The 24077-nt window shown below is 37.0% G+C and overlaps 1 protein-coding gene across 3 annotated transcripts in view; it reads left to right on the top strand.

Moving 5' to 3' along the window:
* The window catches only part of FREM1 (FRAS1 related extracellular matrix 1), a 171194-nt gene that overhangs the window by 90508 nt on the left and 56609 nt on the right, over positions 1 to 24077 (top strand). For 2 of the 3 annotated variants that reach the window (XM_061132199.1, XM_061132198.1), the window contains 7 exons: positions 2431 to 2625; positions 3685 to 3870; positions 9262 to 9458; positions 13147 to 13369; positions 14550 to 14694; positions 19488 to 19629; positions 22386 to 22581. In XM_061132199.1, the coding sequence (XP_060988182.1) occupies positions 2431 to 2625; positions 3685 to 3870; positions 9262 to 9458; positions 13147 to 13369; positions 14550 to 14694; positions 19488 to 19629; positions 22386 to 22581 (1284 nt within the window). Of the gene's footprint in view, positions 1 to 2430; positions 2626 to 3684; positions 3871 to 9261; positions 9459 to 13146; positions 13370 to 14549; positions 14695 to 19487; positions 19630 to 22385; positions 22582 to 24077 lie in introns of those variants that run through there. The other variant, XM_061132200.1, reaches the window with a different exon arrangement.

A 24077-nucleotide genomic window follows, 5' to 3' on the forward strand; every position in this document is an offset into this window, starting at 1 on the left:
GGCTGATTGTTTAATTTTAATGTCTCAACTTTATTCTTTAAAAAAAAATAAGCCCAGTCTTCTCATTCTTTAATCATATCGTTACTCAATAATATCATCTTGAATATTTCCTTGTCTGCCATTTTTTTATTGGAGTATAATTGCTTTATAATGTTTGTTAATCTCTGCTGTACAGTGAAGTGAATCAGCTATATGTATACTTAAATCCCCTCCCTCTTGAGCTTCCCTCCCACCCCAGGCCCCCATCCCACCCTCCTAGCTCATCGCAGAGCACCAAGCTGGGATCTCTATGCTCTCCAGAAGCTTCCTACTAGCTACCTGTTTTACACATGTAGTGTTTGTATGTCAATGCTACTTTCTCAATTGGTCCCACCCTCTCTTTCCCCTTCTGTGTCCACAAGTCTGTTCTGTACATCTGCATTTCTTTTCCTGCCCTGCAAATAGGTTCATAAGTACCATTTTTTAAGATTCCCTATATATGCATTAGTGGTGTTGTTCAATTGCCCAGTCATGTCTGGCTCTTTGCAACTCCATGGACTGCAGCATGCCAGGCCTCCCTGTCCCTCACCATCTCCTGAAGTTTGCCCAAGTTCATGTCTGTTGCATCGGTGATGTCATGCAGCCATCTTATCCTCTGACTCCCTCTTCTTCTGCCCTCAGTTTTCCCCAGCATCAGGGACTTTTCCAATGAGTCAGCTTTTCATGTCAGGTGACCAAAATATTGGAGCTTCAGCTTCAGCAAAATTCAGTGAGTATTCAGGGTTGATTTCCCTTAAGATTGACTGGTTTGATCTCATCAAAAGGTTCTTGATTACCCTCATCAAAAGGCTCTTTAGTTCCTCTTTGCTTTCTGCCATTAGAGTGGTATCATTTGTATATATGAGTTTGTTGATGTTTCTCCTACCTATCTTGATTCCAGCATATAACTCAGTCAGCCTAGAATTTCTTATGATGTGTTCAGCATATAGGTTAAACAAACAGAGTGACAGCAGACAGCCCTGTTGTACTGCTTTCTCAATCCTGAACCACTCAGTTTTTCATACAGAGTTCCAACTTTCTTTTTGACCTACATACAGGTTTCTCAGGAGACAGGTAAGATGGTCTGGTACTCCCATCTCTTTAAGAGCTTTCCACAGTTTGTTATGATCCACACAGTCAAAGGCTTTGGCGTAGTCAATGAAACAGAGGTAGATGTTTTTCTGGAATTCCCTTGCTTTCTCTATGATCCAGTTTGAATGTTGACAATTTGATCTCTGGTTCCTCTTCCTTTTCTAAACCCAGCTTGGATGTCTGGAAGTTCTTGGTTCATGTACTGCTGAAGCCTGGCATGCAAGATTTTTAGTATGACCTTACTTACATGGGAGATATATGCATTAATATTTGTTTTTTTTTCTTTGTGACTTACTTCACTTTGTATGACAGACTCTAGGTTCATCTACATCTGTACAGGTGACCCAGTTTTGTTCCTTTTTAAGTTCCATGTCATTTTTTAAAACAGGTGTAATAATTCCAAGTACAATGCTCTGTAGATTTGACCAATGTGTCTTGTGAAAAGAGATGTTGCTCCTGATCTTTTGTGCCCTAGTCTCATTGAAACTTCAAACATAATTGCTTCCCTCTTGGCACTTTTAGAGTAATGTATGAGAATTATCAAAAGCACATCTACAGAACTTTTCTGCCCCCTGGATAGTAAGCACTCCTTCCTACTTCTGTGCTGTTCATTAGTAATCCAAGAATAGATTGTCCTATTTACTGATAAAGTATCTAGTCCTGATATTTTTTTCCTCCTTCCTCTCACAACTTAAGTTGGGACCATTTTGAATCACATAGATGGAAGCTCTCAAGAGTAAAAAGAAGATGAAAATTAGGGTCTCTTCTTATCCAGGTGCTGTTGCTATTTTGCTAACATCTTGACTATACGTAATGAGGAAAATACTGAAACAAATGACAAAGATGTGGGTTGTCTTTGTATTTCACCTATCCAGCTTCTTCTGCAGTGAGTGGTTGTTCAATTAAGGTGGTTAATGCAGATGGGAGGACAATTACCAGAGGGACAGGGTGCCTTCTGTTTTCCCTGCGGTTGGTCCTAACACTAATAATTATGGGAGAAGAGTGAAGCCATCCCGAGTCCAGCTCTGTGTCTCCCTTGTTCATTTGTGAACTGTCAGGCCCTTGTTAGCCCTGTTTTGCCCCTCCATATGGTGATAGATGGCTGGCAGGGTTTTCACCAGAGGCAACAGATGGGCAAGCATTTCTGCATTATTTTCATGACTCTATTTAATTTCGTAGTAATAAAATTGAGTTTCACATTTTAACCATGTAAGTTCCTTTCCTTGCCATTCTATACTTGTAGAGGAAGTCTAAGGCAATTTCATCTTGGTATTCTGCATTTTTTAAAAGTCATCTTTCAGCTGTAGTTGTGTCTTCCAGGTGGTGAGATTGGCCTGATGCCTTGTTTCGACACCATTACATTGGTGGTTTCGGACAGAGAAGCTGGTCCTTTTGTGAATGGCTGCTGTTACAATGGACCTCATCCATCTGTTCCTCTTCATGAGTCCTTTCCAGTGTATGATCTCAACATCACAGTGTATCCAGTGGACAACCAACCGCCTTCAATTGCAATAGGTGGCCATGTTTTTTCTCTTAAGCTTCTGTTATCTCACCTAGTGGTCCTGTGAAATAATGCCCTTTATTAGAGTCAAAATAGAAAACCACCATACAAAATTGCCTCTAATAATTGTCTCAATACAGATTTGTGGAAACCTCAGATCTGTGAAAGATTACAGGGCAAAAGAAATAACTTGTTTAAAAATTTAGATAAATCCATATGGAGAGAGAATGTGTTTGTGTGTGTGTGTCTGTGTGTGTTTTAAAATGAAGACAACATTGTACTACTCAGATATTCTGGTTTTATTTCACATGGGAAAGTATCATTTACCTGGTAGAGACAGTAATTTATTTTATCCATAATAATTTCTGTTAGAATAGAATGAGTATACCAGTGGGACTATTTATATATATTTAACCTTGTTTGCTTTTTAGGAAATCATCTCTTTGTAGGCACTATGTATATGTTCTGACTCTCAGAAAAGAAATGCAAGCATATGTATGAATGTTATTGTAATTTGCAAACTGTCTCCCAAGCAGTGTTCTGGAAAGGAAGCATTATCCCTGCAGAATAATTAAGCACTATGGCATGAAAAAAAATGCTCGTTATGAGCAATTCATAATAGTTCTCAGGCAATTAACGCTCTGACAAACAGAGGTAACAACTGATCTTGAATAGTATATAAACCACATTCAGTGGCTTATCATTAAAACATTTTGGCAATTCTTATTTTCATTTGTCACTTCTATAGAGACACATGGGAAATCAGAGTTCCTTGAAAATGACTAAAGGGCTGTACTGGAGCATTTAGTATTTCTTCTATCTTTCCATAATAGTCTGGCTTTCTTAGACAAGAAAAAATATAATTCCATAAGTCAAATTAAATTCCACCCATTACCCCTGAATATTTTCACCATAAGGAGAATTATGCCAAAGGAAATGAACATCTCCCATGGAAGTACATTTGCTTATAGGAGGCATCTCTGAATTGGAATTTCAATCACTCCCTTTTGTCCTCACTATTCTGATTAGAGGATTTCACAGTAAGTCATAATTGTGTTATTATTTGTATGCAGGTACCATATTCGTTGTAGATGAGGGTTTCTCAGCAGCCCTTACCGTTAACCATTTGTCTGCCACTGACCCTGACACTGCAGCAGATGACTTGGAGTTTGTTTTGGTTTCTCCTCCCCAGTTTGGCTACCTTGAAAACACACTCCCTTCTGCAGGTTTTGAAAAGAGCAATATGGGCATCAGCATAGGTAAGTCATGGTTTCATGTCCAGCAATAATCAGCCTTTGTTTGAGACTCTCATTGATTAGGTTATGTGTAATAACTGGGTTAGGACTTAAACAATGTTCAAAGTACTACACTTGAGGAATTATTATTATCACTGATACTTTCAAATACTATTGTTTTTCATTCTAATTTTTCATTTAAAATTTCCCATGTATGGGAGTTTACTTCAAAATAAATGGAAATTACACTTATGGAAAATTTAAGGATAAATATTGAAGAAATAACATTTTAAAAGGCCCTCATAGCAACACAGAATACTGTGATAGAATAAATCTGATGGAACTCACAGTCTTATTCTCACTTTTAAAAGATACAGGCAGAAAAGAGTAGGAAATATATCATGGAAATACTGAAGGTAATGACATTAATTTTAAAAACAAAGTGTGTCTTGGAAACTTGAATAGCTCTGGTGTTTCAGTTGAAAAGAAAACAACCAAAGCAAAAACAAACGCCAAAACCAAAATCATTCAAAAGCAACACTTCAGAAGTAAATTATTCTGTAAGCACCTTTTGGGGCATATCCATTTTAAATACGAGAGAAGCTGGGTTTACAATTAGTTGTGTTAGTATAATGAATAGGAAAAACAAGACACCTCTAAATGCTGCCTATAGGGAACTCACTTCAGCTTCAAGGACAGACACAGGCTTAAAATGTTAGGATGGTAAAAGATATTCCTTGCAAATGGAAACCGAAAGAGAGCAACGGTAGATATACATAAACTAGACAAAATAGTCTTTTAAGTCAAACCTATAACAAGACACAAAAATGTCATTATATAATGATAAAGTATTAATTCATTGAGAGGATATAATAGTGGTAAATGTATATGCATACAATATTGGAACACTTAAATATATTAAGCAAATACTAGAAGAACTGAAGAGGGTAATACTCAATAATACAATAATTGTAGGGACTTCAGTGTCCCATTTTCAACAGTGGATGAATCATTCGGATGGAAAATCAGTAAGAAAACATTAGGCTTGAACTATATATTAGACCAAATGAACCCAACAGATATACATATATTCCATTCAACAAAAGTAGAATGCACATCCTTCTCAAATGCATAGGAAACAGTCTCTGGGATAGATCATATAACGAATGAGTCACTAAGCAAGTCTTAACAATTTAAAAAGATTGAAATTGTACCAAGTATCTTTTTTTTTTAACCACAATGGCATGAAGTTAAAGTCAATAACTAGAGTTAACTAGAAAGTTCCCAAATATGTGAAAATTAACACATTCCTGAATAACCAATGGATCAAAGACTAAATATAAGAAAGAAATTTAAAAATCTTAAATAAAAATAGAAATACAATACAGCAAAATACATGGAATGCAGCAAAAGCAGTGCTGAGGAAAGTTTTATAATGATAAGTGCTGCATTAAAAAAGTAAATAACCTATAATTAGAAAAGCAAGAACAAATTAGGCCCATATTTAGCAGAAGGAAGGATATAATAAAGACCAGAGGAGAAACAAACAAAGAACAGATAAACAATGGGGAAGGTTAATGAAACTGAGTTGATATTTTTAAAAGGTAAAGGAAATTGGCAAACTTGTAGCTAGACTTAACAGTGAAAGTTTGAAAAATTTCCCTCTAGGATCAGGAACAAGACAAAAATTCCCACCTGCATCACCCCTATTCAATGTAGTACTGAAAATCATAGCCAGAGATGGAAATAAAGGGTATTCAAATCAGAAAGGAAGAAGTAAAATGTTTCTATTTGCAGATGATGTGGTATTATATATGGAAATTCTTGATGACTTCACCAAAAACCATTAGAACTAATGAACAGATTCAGTAGTTTCATGGTACAAAATCAACATACAAAACTCAGTTGTATTCCTGTACATGGACAATAAACTTTCTGAAGAAGAAACAGAGAAAGCAATCTCATTTATAATAGCATAAAAAACAGTAAAATATATAGGAGTAATTTTAACCAAGGTAGTGAAAAATTGATATACCAACTGTAAGACATAAAATTAGTGTCTTGATGAAAGAAATTGAAGAGGACACAAACAAATGGAAAGACATCCCATGTTCATGGGTTGAAAGTGCTAATATAGTTAAAATGTCCTTACTGCCCAAAGCTATCTGTAGATTTAGTGCAATCCCTATCAAAATTCCAATGACTTTTTTTTCTTATAGAAATAGAACAGATAATCCTAACATTTGTATGGAACCGCAAAAGACTTCAGATAGCCAAAGAAATCTTGAGAAAAAAGAGCAAAGTTGGAAGTATCATACCTGCTAATTTCAAACTATTATTGCAAAGCTATCATAATCAAAGCAGAAAAAAAAATAACAAGCACATGGATCAACATAACAGAATAGAGAGCCCAGAAATAAAGCCATACATATATGGTCAATTAATTTTTGATGAAGGAACCAAGAGAATACAATGGGCAAAGCATTCTTTAAGAAGTGGTGTTGGCATCTTTAACAAGTGGTGCTGGGAAAGCTGGTCAACCACTTGTAAAAGAATGAAACTAGAACACTTTCTAACACCATACACAAAAATAAACTCAAAATGGATTAAAGATCTAAATGTAAGACCAGAAACTATAAAACTCCTAGAGGAGAACATAGGCAAAACACTCTCCGACATAAATCACAGCAAGATCCTCTATGACCCACCTCCTAGAATATTGGAAATAAAAGCAAAACTAAACAAATGGGACCTAATGAAACTTAAAAGCTTTTGCACAACAAAGGAAACTATAAGTAAGGTGAAAAGACAGCCCTCAGATTGGGAGAAAATAATAGCAAATGAAGAAACAGACAAAGGATTAATCTCAAAAATATACAAGCAACTCTTGAAGCTCAATTCCAGAAAAATAAATGACCCAATCAAAAAATGGGCCAAAGAACTAAACAGACATTTCTCCAAAGAAGACATACAGATGGCTAACAAACACATGAAAAGATGCTCAACATCACTCATTATTAGAGAAATGCAAATCAAAACCACAATGAGGTACCATTACACGCCAGTCAGGATGGCTGCTATCCAAAAGTCTACAAGCAATAAATGCTGGAGAGGGTGTGGAGAAAAGGGAACCCTCTTACACTGTTGGTGGGAATGCAAACTAGTACAGCCGCTATGGAGAACAGTGTGGAGATTTCTTAAAAAACTGGAAATAGAACTGCCATATGACCCAGCAATCCCACTTCTGGGCATCCACACTGAGGAAACCAGATCTGAAAGAGACACGTGCACCCCAATGTTCATCGCAGCACTGTTTATAATAGCCAGGACATGGAAGCAACCTAGATGCCCATCAGCAGATGAATGGATAAGGAAGCTGTGGTACATATACACCATGGAATATTACTCAGCTGTTAAAAAGAATTCATTTGAACCAGTTCTAATGAGATGGATGAAACTGGAGCCCATTATACAGAGTGAAGTAAGCCAGAAAGATAAAGAACATTACAGCATACTGACACATATATATGGAATTTAGAAAGATGGTAACAACAACCCTATATGCAAAACAGAAAAAGAGACATAGAAGTACAGAACAGACTTTTGAACTCTGTGGGAGAAGGTGAGGGTGGAATGTTGCGAAAGAACAGCATGTATACTATCTGTGGTGAAACAGGTCACCAGCCCAGGTGGGATGCATGAGACAAGTGCTCCAGCCTGGTGCACTGGGAGGACCCAGAGGAATCGGGTGGAGAGAGAGGTGGGAGGGGGGATCCGGATGGGGAATACGTGTAAATCTATTGCTGATTCATGTCAATGTATGATAAAACCCACTGAAAAAATAAATAAATTAATTAATTAAAAAAAAAAAAGTGGTGTTGGGAAAAATGGGCAGCCACATTCAAAAGAATGAAACCGGACCATTATCTTACAACACAAAAATAAATAACTCAAAATGGATTAAGATCTTACATGTGAGACATGAAACCATAAAGCTCCTAGAAGAGAACATAGGCATAGTTCCCTAATGTGGGTCTGGTGACAATTTTTTTAATTTGACACCAAAAGCAAAGGTAAAAAAGCAAAATATCAAGAAGTGGGATTACATTAAAATACTTCTTCAGAGGAAGAGAAACAATCAATAAAATGAAAAGAGTATCTTTAGAATGGGAGAAAGTATCTGCAAACCACCTATCTGTTAGGAGATAAAATCTAAAATATATAAATTACTCATACAACTCAATACAAAAAGCTAAACAATCTGATTAAAAAATGAGCAGAGGACTTGAATAGACATTTCTTCAGAGAAGACATACATGCTTGTATCAAATCAACATGTCTTACACCTTAAACTCATACAGTGATATGTGAATTATGTCTCAGTGGAGTTGGAAGAAAGATTGATGCATTAAAGATTAATTGCATTAATTGCAGTTTCTCCTGTGACTTAGGGTGGGGGCTTTAGCTAGCTCAGTTCAGTAAAGAATCCGCCTGCAATGCAGGAGACCGGGTTCAGTCTCTGGGTCAGGAAGATTCCCCCAGAGGAGGACATGGCAACCTACTCCAGTATTCTTGCCTGGACAATTCCATGGACAGAGGAGCCTGGCAGACTACAGCCCATGGGGTTGCAAGAGTCGGACACGACTTAGCGATTAAACTGCCGCCTGTGACTTAATACACAACACAGAGTGTTTTTATCTTTTGATTTAAGTCAATATAGAATACCATAATAGCAGGTCAGTTAATTTCACTCATTCCTGCCAGTTGCTTGATATGCAATCAAGTAAGCTGACAATAGGCTACCATCCTGGTGGCTCAAATGGTAAAGAATCTGCCTGCCATGCAGGAGACTGGAGTTAGATCTCTAGATGGGGAAGATCCCCTGGAGAAAAGTGGCAACCCACTCCAGTATTTTTGCCTGAAGAATTCCATGGATAGAGGAACCTGGCGGGCTACAGCTCATGGGGTTGCAAAGAGCTGGAGACAACTTAGGGACTAACAGGCAGATGATTGATGAACTCTTGATTTGCCTTTATATGAAAGAGATGGTTCCTTTCTTGTTCAAATATGACAAGAACTGCTCACTCCAGAGTACTGGTTTTAATCAAGGGAAGGTCTCTCTGACATTCACTCCAAGTATGTGAATGATGGGCACGAAGTCCCTATGTCCTAGTTAGCAGTTACAGCCCTTCTGTTCTCCATGCAACTTTTAATTCTTCCTGGTAATTTATGGATATGTTTTTATGTTGATGGGTATAGTCATTATAGAAGTCTGTGATAACTGATCCTTAGGTCAACTGCTATGATCTCTTATTTGCTCTGCTGAGAAGTAGGCTATTGGGTTAAGGACTAAGGACCAGTAGCTTGGGAAAATCTATTTTTCTTATTTACCTACTCCATCTTGTTGTGCTCTAGCTTCGTTTCAGTGGAAAGACATGAAGGCTTTACATATTAACTATGTGCAGTCCAGGCATCTGGGGATGGAACCAACGGCTGACAAGTTTATGTTGTATGTCACCGATGGGAAGCGACGCTCCATGGAGATACCATTTTACATTATAATCAACGCTACAAATGATGAAGCTCCTGATTTTATAGTGCAGAATATTACTGTAAGAAAGATAATTTGAATTTTTAGCCTCTCTTTATCATTTTCTAGTTTTTGTTTTCACCTAATCTATTTACATTGGTCTATGTGCACTTAACACATCAAGTTAGTGAGTAAAGAGGGCAGTAACCTATGCTATGTAATGCAATCACTTGATAAATATTTTTCTAATAGTAATGATGATGGTCATAATAATAATAATTGCTAACAGGTAGCAATTGCATAGTTTAAATTATAGTTGTCTGTATATAGAATGCAGTACTTGCTAGTAGGTCCTGTTGCAAACCCTTTACATGTGTTCATATTGAATCCTCATAATAGGCTTTTAAAGTGATGGCATTTTTATTGCCATGTAATAACTGCAAAAAATGAGACTAAAAAGGTTAAGTTAGTGTCCCCAGATCACAGAGCTTGGCAGTAAGTAAAAAGCAGGGGATTTGCACCCAGGTGCTCTGATTCCATAGCATGCTACCTTAAACAGTGTTACAATAGCAAGGACTCTTAATTCACAAACTACAGGCATCTCTTTTTATATAGCTGTTTATAAAGATATATGACTGGAAAAAATACAATTAGGACCATTATTTTTGTGCAGTTTTAAAATGCCATTATATTATATAATAATATTTGTTAGTTTTATTTAAAAATTTAGACATAGTTAAAATGGCCCAGCATATCACTGCTGAGATAATTGTTGTCTTAAAAAAAATAATAAATATGTGGTTAAACAAGTTAGAATGTTGTGAAACTTACACAGTGAACTATGAAATTCTCCCTCTTTAACAGTCCCTCTGCATGGTCACTCCCCATCAGTTGAGTTTTTAGTAATTAATTTCCACAGAAGTAATTTGTGCCCATGCTAATGATATGTATGTATGTATGTATGTATGTATGTATGTATATGACTTTTCTGTATGTTTTCACCTACAAATCAGAGATCATTAATATACCCTGCTTTCTGCTTTAAAAAGCCTTTAATTGCTATATTTTAATATTTTCATATGAGCATATAATTCTTTTTACACAATCCTAATTTTTATGCAATTATTTAATCTAGACATACTCACAGCATATTCTGATTAAATGAATGAGTACTGGCTTTGGAATATGAGGGACTTGGTGTTGCTGTTTACTAGTCGTAGTGTCCTGTTTAGTTATTTCTCTCTGTGTTTTTGTTTCCTCATCTGCAAAATGTGTATCAGATCTTCCTTTAGGGTGGCCATGACTATCATGATGATCAGACACATTTTGCTGTTGTTCAGTTGCTAAGTCATGTCTTACTCTTTGCAACCCCATGGACTGTAGCACCCCAGGCTCCTCTGTCCTCCACTGTCTCCTGGAGTTTGCTTAAATTCATGTCCATTGAGTTGGTGACACTATCTAACCATCTCCTTAGAAACCCTTATTAAATAGGTGTCATTCATATTAGTCTTGTTACGTCTGTCGTCTTTTATCAGACATTGATCAAAGTTGCTTTGAAACCATTATTTTGTCTTATTTTTCACTAAAAATCATCAAATTCTAAATGCAAAAGTCTTTATTTGATTTTAATTTTCTGCCAAGTCTTAATGGTATATAAGACTTAAAAGGATGAGACTTAAAAGTCTCAGAATGAGACTTAAAAGCCAGCGCCTGCCATTCCTCTTCTGTTGGCACATGGATTTCTCCAGAGAGCACTTCAGTAATTATGAGAGAGAGAAGAAATTACAAATGACTCCTTCTATACCTACCTCTATTGTCTTGTATCTATCTAGGGTTGGAGTTTCTGAAATAATTAGGCCACTGGGAATTTGTCTCTTGCTCTTCTCTGAAAGTAATCATGCCTTTTTCCTCCCCTGTGAATTGCTTACAGAGGCTGTTGAAGAGTAACAAATATGGAGCCCCATGTGTTATTGGCAGAGCTGGCTTTAAGCTTCCAGTGATTTTTTAAAATAGTCATATGTATTTTGCTTTCTTGTGGAAAAGTGTATTTATTTTATAGCTAGCTGGGCTTCCATCAAGTTGTGCTGCAACTTGCAGCACAAAAAAATTGAGATTTTAAGTTATTATAATCCATTTCAAAGCTGTCTACTAGTTTCTGTGTTTTATGTCTATTTATCTAAACCTTTTATTTATAATCTCAATAAATTATTGAATGTGCAAAGAAGAATCTCACATTTTTTTGATAAAATTTCCCAGTCATCTTGTGAATGAATTTACCATTTTGTAAATGGGAAAGGTTGCCATACAATGAGTCCAGGAGTCCCAAGCTTTATAAAGAAAGATGATTAGAACATCTTTTTTGGGTTGCTTTATTTAAGTTTTTGGAGAAAAATGCAAGTTACTATCAAAGATGATTCCCTACTTCTATCACCGTGCATTAAATTATTATGCCAGCTCGCTTTTTATTTTTTTTTATTTTCTTATTTTTTTGCCATCTCAGTTTTTAGAATGTAGGCCAGATAAAAGGGAACCAGCACAATTTTAGCCTAAATGTCAGATATTATGATTCTTGTTATGTACATGCAAGTAGTTGTAGGAAGGCTCTTGTCAAAGTCCTCAAGAGAGGCTGAAGAGAGAGTATTTTCACAAGTCTAAAGCCCATGTCTTCTTCAAACCTAAAATGTCCACTCAGCCACAAAGACATTCCTGGATTCCTCCACCCTCTCCTACTTCTTGTTTATCTGTATTTAGTAGAGCTAGATATTTTCTTCCTTGTCTTATAATTAATGATGAACAGGACATCACAGTCTCATCTGGACTTTGATTCTTTAGAATATTCATATTCTTACAGTGATTCTGTACGTGCCCAATAAACACATACTAAACTTATATACTCATATTATTTAGATCTTGCTATATTTCACAGTTGGAAGCAGAAATACTTTTTTTGTTCCCTTGCTATGAGAAAAGAAGATGAAGATGACTAAGCACCATGTTAATGGTACAAATGTTTCTAAATAACTAGATCCTACATGAAATGAAAAACATTCAGTTCTCTTTATGCTTAAAGGATTATGAAACTTGAAGTGGGATATGGGGTTGTTCAGGCAAATTAGTGGTGTGAGGACAGAGAAGCGATCAGGGACCCAGCATTAAAATATATACTGTTGTATATCCAGGAGCATCCTCTCAACTGTGGTTGACTGTAATTGAGATATAGCAGTGTTTGCTGCAATGATGAAAATTAAATACACCTAACACCCCCCAGTGTGTGTAGCAAATATCTATGCCATTTGTAAAGCAGAAAAAAAGAACTGTGAGAGCAGCAAGGTGCAGAGGTTAAAATGGCAGGTTAGGACAGCCAGGGTCTACACCCAGTTTTACAACTGAACTCTGTGATTTCCAGAAAGCAAGCATCCTTTTGGTTGCTTTAGTCCCTGATCTTTGAACTATGAATCATATATATGAGATTATGTGTATATATGTATATTTATATTTATTTATATCCTTATTTATTTATTTATATCCTTAGTCCTTCATGGTAATGAATAAAGTGCTTTGAAATCTTCAGAAAAACACATGAGAAAGATGAATAGATTTCTTATTGTCTTCTAAGGTCATGTTAAACTAGCAATTTCTTTTTAGGACTCATTACACACAAACCTCATGGAAAATTTGTGGGGATCTCTTAAAATTATTTTTTAAGATTTTTGCCAAAAGAAAGACAGGTTTCATTTCACATGTGGCTGACTTCTCTTGTCTTTGTTTAGGTGTGTGAGGGTCAGATGAGAGAGCTGGATTCTTCCATCATCAGTGCTACTGACCGGGACATTCCCAAGAACCCCTTGCTGTTCAGTATCACTCACAAACCACGTCATGGCCTCCTCATCAATAGGGCATTTAGCAGAAACTTTTTTCAATATAAGCAATCAGCCAACCCTGACCAGAAGTATGAACTTGTCTACAACTTTTCCATGGAACTTCTCAAGAATGGTATATCATGTTTCATTTCAATTTGTTTGTTGTTGTTGATTTAATAATTTAACCCAGAAAAGATAGTAATAAACCACAGAAAGAGGAATTGAAGAAATGGCCTTTGCCTATATTCATTTATCCCTCAAGGGTTTTCTCTGGGCTCTGGATTAATGCAGAGCATAAAGTCTCAGCTAGACAGAGTGGGTAATTGAAAAAGAAATAGTATCTTTTCTTTCACCTTAAGAGCATCAGTAAAAATGATATTTTTTAATTTTGGTATTTTACCCCAAGGTTTTAATCACATAATAAAAAAATTCCTTTTTAAAACTATTGAGATCATGGAATTAAATTTAAAGAGATTTGTCTGTCAAAACCTCCACATTTGAAACAAATATAGAACAACTTATAATAATTCATTATTCTCTGAGGTGCTAATTTGCTCTTTAAGGAAATGACACATTGAAATAGCAGCCTAAAGTATTTTTTCATTACTGTTTTTGAAAAATTGATCTTATCCCATATGCTCATGTGCTCAGATGTGTTCAACTCTGTGACCCTCTGAAGTGTAGCCTGCCAGGCTCCTCGGTCCATGTGATTTTTCAGGCAAGAATACTGGAGTGTATTGGTGTTTCCTTCTCCAAGGGATCTTCCTGACCCAGGGATCAAACCTAAAACTCTGTCAAACTGTTTTCCAAAATAGCTGTTTTCCAAAATGATTTCCAAAAAATCATTTTACTTTTCTGCCAGCTACATATGAAAGTTTCATTTTTTCCATGTGAATGTTATATAGGCTTTAAAAATAGTTTTTTATTTAAGTTTTGATTCACCTAAGATTTATTTTGATTGTTGGCTTGAGGTAGGGATCTAAATACAAATTCCCCTAAGTAATGAACTAATTTTATGTTTCATTTAAATACCCTGTCACCATTGTTCTCTTTTGGTTTATTGAATAATATATTTTTCCTCAATGACTTTAAGTAAGACCCTTATCAAATACTAACTTATTTAAATAGGAACTTTTAATGAACTAGAGGGTATTCTTACTTTATAAAATAATTTGATTTTACCTTATTGTGCTGATTAATGAGCTCATGCTAATAACAATGCCTTGGAAATTAAAACAAATTATTTGTGACAGGTTTTGAAATGGTTTAATCATAAGAAAGATTTACTTTCTCTCTTTCTTCCCTTTGTCCAGGAATGAGGTTGATGTACATGCATGATGATTCAGAGAGTCTTGCTGATGACTTTACAATCCAGGTGTCAGATGGGAAACATAAAATACTTAAAACCATTTTTGTAGAGGTCACCCCAGTTAATGATGAGAAACCAATGCTGAGCAAGTAAGTTACCTGAAAAGAGTCCATTTGAGATTCTATATGAAGTTCTAAGGTCTGGAATACTAGATGCAAGTGTAATGTATTTCCTCCAGAGAGAAGTCTTTAACAATTCCTGCCTGTTGCAACTTTCCCACGGACTTAAGCACCTAGAACCTTCAGTGCAAATGTTAGTTAACATAACTCCTCCTTTAAATTTCTCAAATTAGCCTTTTAATTATTTGGTTTTCCTCTAAAACTTCTATTTAGTTGTCAGTAATTCAAAATGACCATACATACAATACGGAATGAACAGTGTGCTAAATATTTAAGCACACACACACATACACGTACACACAAACCAAAGAGTAATTAATAAATAAATTCAACTAAAGTGTGGTAATACAACTGAAGACAGTCCTTACTGTGGATTTGGTTAAGCTTTGAGCTAAGAGTGGCTGAGGGAAATATATTGCCATGATTTTTTTCATCTTCATATTTCATTGTCCTCCAGTCCTTTTCTGCGTTCCATAGGGATCAATATCCTGTTGCCACCTGAGGTCAAGATGACCACCTTTTAAAAATTCTGTATTATACTTTGCAAACTTTCTCAGTACCTGATCAGTTTGATCATAGATACAGAATCTTCATCAGTTATATTTCTTTAGTTCCAGCCATTTCTCTTATCATTGGCAACTGTAGAGAACTAAAAGGTTAACTAAAGGTTAAAATTTTAGGAAGCCCAACTCTTCTAAGTTCCCTAGATCAAGGGAGCTGTGTACTTCTTGGTACCTCTCTGACCATGTCAATGGTGTAGCATGATGGGTATTGAGTAGACAGTCTAAGTTTTTATTAGGAAGTGAACAACTTCTTGAAAGTGTGTAAACTCCCAAAGTCTCCTCCACTTTGCAGAAAAGAAACAAATCCCTTCCTTATCTTGCTGTTTCCTTATGGCCACTGAGGTCCTTGGATGCTGGAGATAATTTTTTGGAGAGTTGCATCTCAGACATCAGTTTGACTAAGAGTATTCAATAGGAAATTTTTGTGTGTGTGTCCTTAGGATTTGTGTATTTATAAAAATTTTTTCAAATTGTATTGATTTCTGGGCTTATAACTCATCTTTCTTTAGAAACGTTTTTCCTTATTTAAGGAATAATTATTTGTTTAAATTTATTTTTATTGGATTATAGTTCCTTTACAATGTTGTGTTCCCTGGTGGCTCAGATGGTAAAGAATCCGCCTACAGGAGACCCAGGTTTGATTCTTGGGTTGGGAAGATCCCTTGGAGAAGGGAATGACTACTCACTCCAATATTCTTACCTGGAGAATACCATGGACAAAGGAGCCTGGCAGTCTACAGTCCATGGGATCGCAAAGAGTCAAATATGATTGAGTGACTAAAACTACTTTCCACTGTACAGCAAAATGAATCAGTGATACACATACTATTTCCTTATTTTCTAGCTGGAATGTTCGATTAGTATAATCGTAATTTATAAAATTGAAAATCTGAAAGATATTTTGGCAGTAAAAAGCCTCCTTTCTGATGACCTCACTTTATCTACGAAAGAGGGAGAGAGGTGAAAAATGATGTTTATTAAATACTTTCTATACAACAGTGTGCTGGATTTGTTCACATATATTTATTTAAATCCTCACCAAAATTGTGTGAATTAGCTATTGTTTTCTTCACTAAGACAGCTGAGACCAGAAAGGTAAAATGACTTAAGGCACTCATTCAATTTTATCTGATTTACTATTTCTTGCTAGGCTCTTGCCATTAAACTTCCTGGCATAGCTTCATCTACAGAATCACCAAAGTTCCTTCAGCCCTGCTTTGAAATCTCTCCTTTTTTTCCCCTTTTCTTCTTTTCCCTTCCATATGTGTCCTTGAGCATATCACCTCTTGCCTTCTCTCAGAACATGCTCCATTATTTTTTCTCAACTGCATCTTCCATCTCTTCCCTTTTCATTCCTTCTGCTAACAAGACACAGGGATATAGTTAATAGTGAAGGGAGCAAATTCTGGAGCCAAACTGTCTTGATTCAGCCACTTGTGGGTAGTGTGATCTTGGGGGAAAAAGAAAGTGAAAGTTCTAGTTCTTCAGTCATGTTCAACTCTTTGTGACTCTATGGACTGTAGCCCACCCGGATCTTCTGTTCATGGAACTCTCCAGGCAAGAATACTAGAGTGGGTAGCCATTCTCATCTCCAGGGGATCGTCCTGACCCAGTGATCAAGCTCAGGTCTCCCATACTACAGGCAGATTCTTTACCATTTAAGCCACTAGGCAAGCCCTGATTTGATACTGAATGTATTACTTAACCTCTTGCTACCTCTTTGTCAACCTCTTTGTAAATGAGGGTAATAACGTATCCTTTTCATGTGGTTGTTGAAAGGACTCAATGAATTAAAATATGTAAAAGTATTTGAAAGACTGGTTAGTCCATAGTAAGTTCTCATAAACGTTAGTTATTATCATTATTGCAAGCAGATATCTTCATTTAGATTGCAGTGGTAACCCAGGCCCTCATTCATTTCAGTGCCAAACTGGTTGAAGAAATAGCTTGTGCTTGCTTCTTCCATTTCTGCCAACTGTCTCCAAATCTAATGGCTTTCCCACCAAATCTAATGGCTTTTCTCATCTGGCCGGACCTTGTTAGTGCCCCTCCCTCTCACTTGTTCCTGAGGTCACTTCCCAAATAAATTACCTACACTAAGCCTTTATCCCTTTCAGGGTAACACACGGTGACACACTTTCTTCTCTCTTGAACCCTCTGACATTTATTTCTGACCATTTCTTTCTACCAGACTCCTTATCATCTTCATTGTATTGGCTTCCTGTTTCAGTTCATCTATTTCTATTAAAAGCACCACTGGGAATTCCCTGGGGGTCCAACGGTTAGGACTCCATGCACTCACTGCCAGAAGCTGGAATTCAATACCTGGTCAGGGAACTAAGACCCACAAGACGTGAGGCCCAAAAAAATAAATAAATAAAATCACCACTAATCTCCATAAGCCCCAAACCATCATTCTAGCCTCCTAGAATGCTGTTGATCTTGGAGAGAGAGCAATGAGTGTTCCTGAAGAAAGATCTTAGTCCCTTGCCCCAGAAATGAACCTGGGTAGCCTGGATGAAAATGAGGAATCCTTGCCACTAGACAACAAGGGTCTGGAGGCTAGAAGCAAAGTGACTCTGGCTCTTATCCTTATTGAAAAATGCATTTCTCAAGGAGGCCAAAACTGTAACAACAGGTACAAAGTTTATTATCAGAGACACAGCATAGCATATGGGAGAGCACATAGAGAATCGTTTTGTGTGTTTAAGAGTGAAGCAAGGGAGAAATACACACCTGGAGAGAAAGGGTATGTGTGTCCACCCTAATGAGGAGGAGTGCAGTAAAGAGGTGATTTAAATCACTTACATAGGACAGTACTTCCAGATCTATGTTTACCTTTGGCCAACTATCTTGTTTCTTTTCCCATATGTGACCTGTTCAAGGATTCTCCCCAACATGTGTGCGCACCTTTTTACTAAGATGGATTCCACTGCAGACGCTTGTGGGTACATGTCCACACAGGTGGCGCCTCCTGCCTTTTGACCACCAAGGAGTCTTCCTGCATCTGTGCAGACAGAGAAGTTTTCCTTGACCTCAGGATTGGTCCTCTTGTCTCTTTACTTCAGCAGCACCCAGCTTCTGCCACTAGCTTTGTCCTTGGAGTGTCTGGGTGAGACACTGCAATTTTACTCCACTTGACGAACACCAGCTGTTCAGCCCAGGGGCCCATCTATCTCCTACCATCTATCTCCTACCTCAATGGTATTATATAGTCTCTTGTAAAGAGGAGAGCAAAAGTTGCCTCCTACTACCAGGGAAGGTGTCAGTTCTGAGGAGGCAAGAGAAACCTAGTAAGGTTAGAACTGAGGTGTTTGGGCTTTGACTTCTCAGCAGAGGACTGGAAGGCTGTTGAGAATGGTCAGTTTGCTACAAAAATGTCCTTGATCTTAATCCCAAGGAAACTTCCCAGTTTTTCTCAGAAACAAAGTGTCACAGTTTGTTCATGTGTGATGACCAAAACCAAGAACAAAAAACAACAGGTGGAAAGAAATCCCCTCTTTAGTTTGGTGAGACCAGGGAAAATGGCAATATTGGCTATGAAGGCGGTCACCCTTTACAGGACACATGAAACCACAGAAGCAGCTTCTATGGTAGAAGGAGCAGCTGCTCCCTGCCCAGGCTTCTCTTCAAGATGCCAGGAGTTGGCCGGGCAGCTGTGGCACTTGGAAAAGATGAATTGCTGTGAAAACAATGCTAGAATGCTAGTTATCCAGAAGATGAGGGCTACAGATTGCCTGAATATCACCAAATTCATAATGGTCTATCATAAAGGGTACCAGAATACCTGTGAGTAAGCCATTTCAGCTTTTTAAGTTTCTGTCTGTAAAATTAGAAGGAGAATACCTAGCCCACTTACTTCATGGAGCTGTTGTTGTATTTGTATCAAATAAAATTTTGGAAAAATATCAGTTTATAAAATAAGTTTTAATATAAAATTATAAAGTCTATACATGTAAACAGGAGTAGGTAATTACCTCATGCCATGCTCATCAATCCTGGCTAAATGTTTTCAGCACTTTCACAGGTAAGGTGAAATGAGAGCTGGTTTCACAAGACTGACTCATCATGTTTGGCACTTTGGAGACTGAAAATCATTCCCTAATTTTTGAAGCTTGAGCACTGTAATAATCATTATGACTGCCCCCTGTTAAAGCAATGTCTTCTGTTTCGGTATCAACCCAGATATCTTTTTTACAGGAAGGCTGAAATTACAATGAATATGGGTGAAACTCGTATTATTTCTAGTGCTGTTCTCTCAGCCATAGATGAAGACTCACCCAGGGAGAAGATTTACTATTTATTTGAAAGACTTCCCCAAAATGGGCAACTTCAACTTAAGGTTGGTCGCCTTTTTACTTTCATTTTTCAGATTGACTGTAACAGGTTTAAATTTTTTCAATGCACAGATTTGCATAACTGAATTTATTCTGTCATAATCATATTTGGCCCAAAAGTAGAAATTTTAATTTTCCTACTTTGGAGTGAGCTCACACTATTCTAAATTTACTTACTCATTTCAGGGTAAATTCAACCAAAATCACAGTTTTTCACTGCTCATTTTTCCTTAGGATTGTACCTAAATTGGAAGATAGGAAGTTACGGGGGAAAGCAAGTTGTCTAGTTTCTGATGAGAATCAGGCATACTTTGAGATATCTGTGTTTCCATCATATTTTTATTTTAAAAAATGGGCTTTATTCTTTAGAGCAGTTTTGAATATCAACAAACTGATTCTAAAGCTTCTCTGGAGAGGCAAAATACCCAGAATAGCTAACACAACATAGAAGAATGAAATTCAAGGACTGACACTACCGGACTTCAAGACTGACTGTATAACTATAGTAATCCAGACAGTGTACGTTTGGTACAGGAATAAACAAATAGATCAATGCAACAGAACAAAAGTAAAAGTGAAATCGCTCAGTTGTGTCCGACTCTTTGTGACCCTATGAACTACATGTAGCCTGCCAGGCTACTCCATTCATGGAATTCTCCAGGCAAGAATATTGGACTGGGTTGCCATTTCCTTCTCCAGGGGACCTTTGCGACCCAGGGATCGAACTCCATTTCCCACACTGCAGGCAAACTCTTTACTGTCTGAGCTACCAAGGAATCAGAAATCTCTATTTCTGAAAGCTCAGAAATAGACCCACACCAGTGTGGCAAACCGATTTTTGACCAAGCAGTGGAGAAAAGATAGTCTTTTAACAAATGGTGCTCACCAGACTAGTTCAGACTTTGTATGTGATGCCCAAGGATCAACTCAGTACAAGTTACAGATCTGTCACTTGAGGTCACTCGAGTAACTCATCAAAATGTCTATGTGATTATTTGAATGCTTAACTTTTAATAAAATGTAGACACAGCCTGATAATAGCAGCAAGGACGTATTCTGTGTGGAACAGCTCGATTGTCTTAGATTGTGGGCACCACAGAGAATCGAAGTGAAGAGAAATCACTGATTTAAACTGAGGTGCAGCTGTGGCCTTATTTCATTTCAGAGAGTAATGAAGCAGAAATGCAGTGAGAGCTCACACATTTGGGTGGCATGGGAGCAAAAGTGTTTTTGGTTATGTAAAAATCCAGATGGGTCCAGGTTCCCAATGTGGCGCCATAGAGTTCTCTCCCAGCTCCCTAGGGGTTCTTCAAGTCTCTCCAAACCAGGGACCAGGCCTCCTGGACTTTCTTGTGCATGTTTGTTTTCTTGTTGACTATCTTGCATTTTACCCACCTTGAGTCCAACTCTTATTTTTTTCCTCTTTGGGGGCTTGCAGATGGATTTTGTCAAGTCAAAGCTCACACTTGGGGATGCAAGTAGGGAATTAGATGGAGATGAGGGAAAGCAAAATGTATCTTCTTCTGTATTTACTTTCTGGGAAAAGACTATAAAGAAAAAAGTTAAAAAGATTACAGGCTGTCTGGTTTAAAACCTGAAGAGTGTCTGCTTTAAAAATTAAATTTTCAAATAGACCTTGTAATGCAAACAAACAATGAACTTTATTAGAATATAATTAACTTTCACCCAGTGAGAACTGGGGCACAGCATACCTATGTGTAAACATCAGCTGGGCATAAACATTAAAGAGGAGAGAACTTTATCAGATAGAGTGACAAAAGGAAGTGGTAACATGGTGAGGGGAGAGGAGGGCATGTGAAATAATGTGTCAAGGGAAATAAAAAACAAATGTTTAAATTTCTGTTACAGTCTCTTCAAACATAGGAAAAGCACTGGAGATAATATCATATAGTAAATTTTTAAGATAACATTTTTCTTGAATTATGTCAGATGACTTTTATAAGCCACTCTTAGGGAAAGCTATACATCTTAAGAGAATAACAGAATTATTAATCAGAGACACATTTATTATTACTGCATTTTATAATACTCTCAGTTGTTAGTTCTCCCTCAGCATAAAGACCTCTTTTCATTGAAAATGCCACAGTTTCTGCACTGAGTTCTGTATAGAATATATGCTTAAATAATGCTGGGTTATTTTTAGAAGAGTATAATTAACAATACATATATGATATTTGTAGTTATTTTTGTGCTGACTTAGGATATAAATGTAGGGAATAATAGAAGTTTTGATCATTTTCTTTGGTCTTTAGGAAATCTGAAAAACATAGGGACAGTAAATACACCCATTCTGTTTGTGTTTTATCTACTTCAGATAACTCCAGTAACAAACTGGTTTGAAATACAGGTTTTATTAGTTGGACAATGATATGAACTAAAAAGAAAAAAGGAAATCCCAAGTGAAACACGTTTAATTTTTAAAGAATCAATTCCAACAGCTCAATTACCCACCTGCTCTCCTCAATTGAAATATTTAATCAGCTATGATGGCTTATGATAAATACCTTAGTAGCACTGCAGTTGAATTGCCATATGACTTTGCCAAAAATTCTTTGCTTACAGCTAGTTTTTTCCCCCAAGGCCTGAAATGATTTCAATACATTTATTTCAATGGAAAATATGAGGTAGAATGGCAAAATAATTGAATCTGGAAGTTTTCAGAGGATATGGAAGATGTTCACTAACACACCTTGTGAGGAGGGGGAAACCTGGGCAGCTGACTAATTCTGGCATCTTTCAGATAGGGAGGGACTGGGTCCCTCTGTACCCTGGCATGAAATGCACTCAGGAAGAAGTGGATTTGAACTTGCTGAGATATACACACACCGGGGCCATGGACTCCAAGAACCAAGACAGCTTCACCTTCCACCTCTGGGATGGTGACCATAGGTCACCGGCCTTTGACTGTGACATCACCATCAAGGATATGGGGAAAGGTAAAGCATTTCTAGTGGGCTTTATCGGGACAGACTTGCACAGCAGAAGTGCACTGGTGTAAACCTCTCCCATCTTCTCTCCCTCTCTTCCTCCTTCCCTCCTTTCCTTTCTCCCTTCCATCCTTTAGACTTGAAATTCCATCAGTTATGAGTTGATCCTTGGGCTCCTCACTTGTTTTGCCTGGTTTACAAGAGTAGCCAATTCATGTGTTATTTTCAGTATTTCAAAAAGCCCATGAAAAATCCAGCCTTGTCTGCAATATGGCTGCACAGGTTACTTTAACTGTCAAGGTTTTATGCTTTAAGGAAAATTTTACAAATCAATGCACCAACTCTAGTTTTACCTTCAGGAATTGAATGATTACTTGAAAACAGAATTTGAAAGGGAAAAGATTTCCAATGCACTAATGATAAAGGAAATAGAAATGAACATATTTTTTAAAAGTTTAAAATAATAAAAAGGAATTTTGTTGTTGAAAAGGTTGAAAGTTGTTACTCTTTTCACTTTGAAAGTGCTAACACATACTCTTTAGGGATGAGGGAGAATGTTGTAAGATAATAACGCTTTTCTCTTTTTAAAAAAAAAAAATTATTTTGTATTTATTTGGCTGCACCGGGTCTTTGTTGCAACACACAGGATCTTTAGTTGCGGCAGGTGAACTCTCATATGCAGTATGTGGATCTAGTTCCTTGACCAAGGATTGAACCCAGGTCCCCTGAATTGGGAGGACAGAATCTTAGCCACTGGGCCACCAGGGAAGTCCTGATAGTAAGCTTCTCTTGAATTAATTAAGCAGACCATTTGCATGATGGGACTCAACAGCACATAAATGTCAGAAGGAGGAGAGTAAAAAAAGTACTGAAAGCTCAGCAAGGGAGAGAGTAGGTCTTTGATTCTCAACTGTGATACTTTCACTTAGAGCTTGTGTGAGGAGAGTAAAGATCCTATCTCATTCATCTGTATAGTCCAAGATCTATATATTCTCAGGATCAAGCAAAGTCTTAGATCCTTAGTACATGTTTGATTGACAGATTAACAGAATGCTTTTTTTGTTTTGCCTTGGCTGCCAGAAAGCTCAGAGCTAAATTAAATTGGATGCTTAGGTACAGTAAAAGTTTTACTTCATGTTTATGGTAAAATTACAGCTGTTCTGAATTTTTTTAAACAAATTTTAAGCCAGATTGATTGATTTTGATTTTTTTTTTTGAGAGGGAAGACTATATATTTTATTTGCTTATTTCCTTGAAGATTCATAATAAGTTCATGTTACTGTACACATTTATTTCTCTTTGCAAAAGTAAGACTACATTCTTCATAAATACTTGTCCAGGCAAAATGCAATACAAGTGAAGTATCTGGGCAGACAACATATGTATTAGGGTAGCAGACTACCCTGTCATTCTTAGCATGGTGCATTCCCTGGAGTCACTTTGGGCCTCGGAGTCACTTTGGGAGTGAGATGTGGATGATAACGGACTTCCCACATGGTACAGTT

The sequence above is a fragment of the Dama dama genome, chromosome 29 (genome assembly GCF_033118175.1).
Source record: "Dama dama isolate Ldn47 chromosome 29, ASM3311817v1, whole genome shotgun sequence".
Taxonomy (NCBI): domain Eukaryota; kingdom Metazoa; phylum Chordata; class Mammalia; order Artiodactyla; family Cervidae; genus Dama; species Dama dama.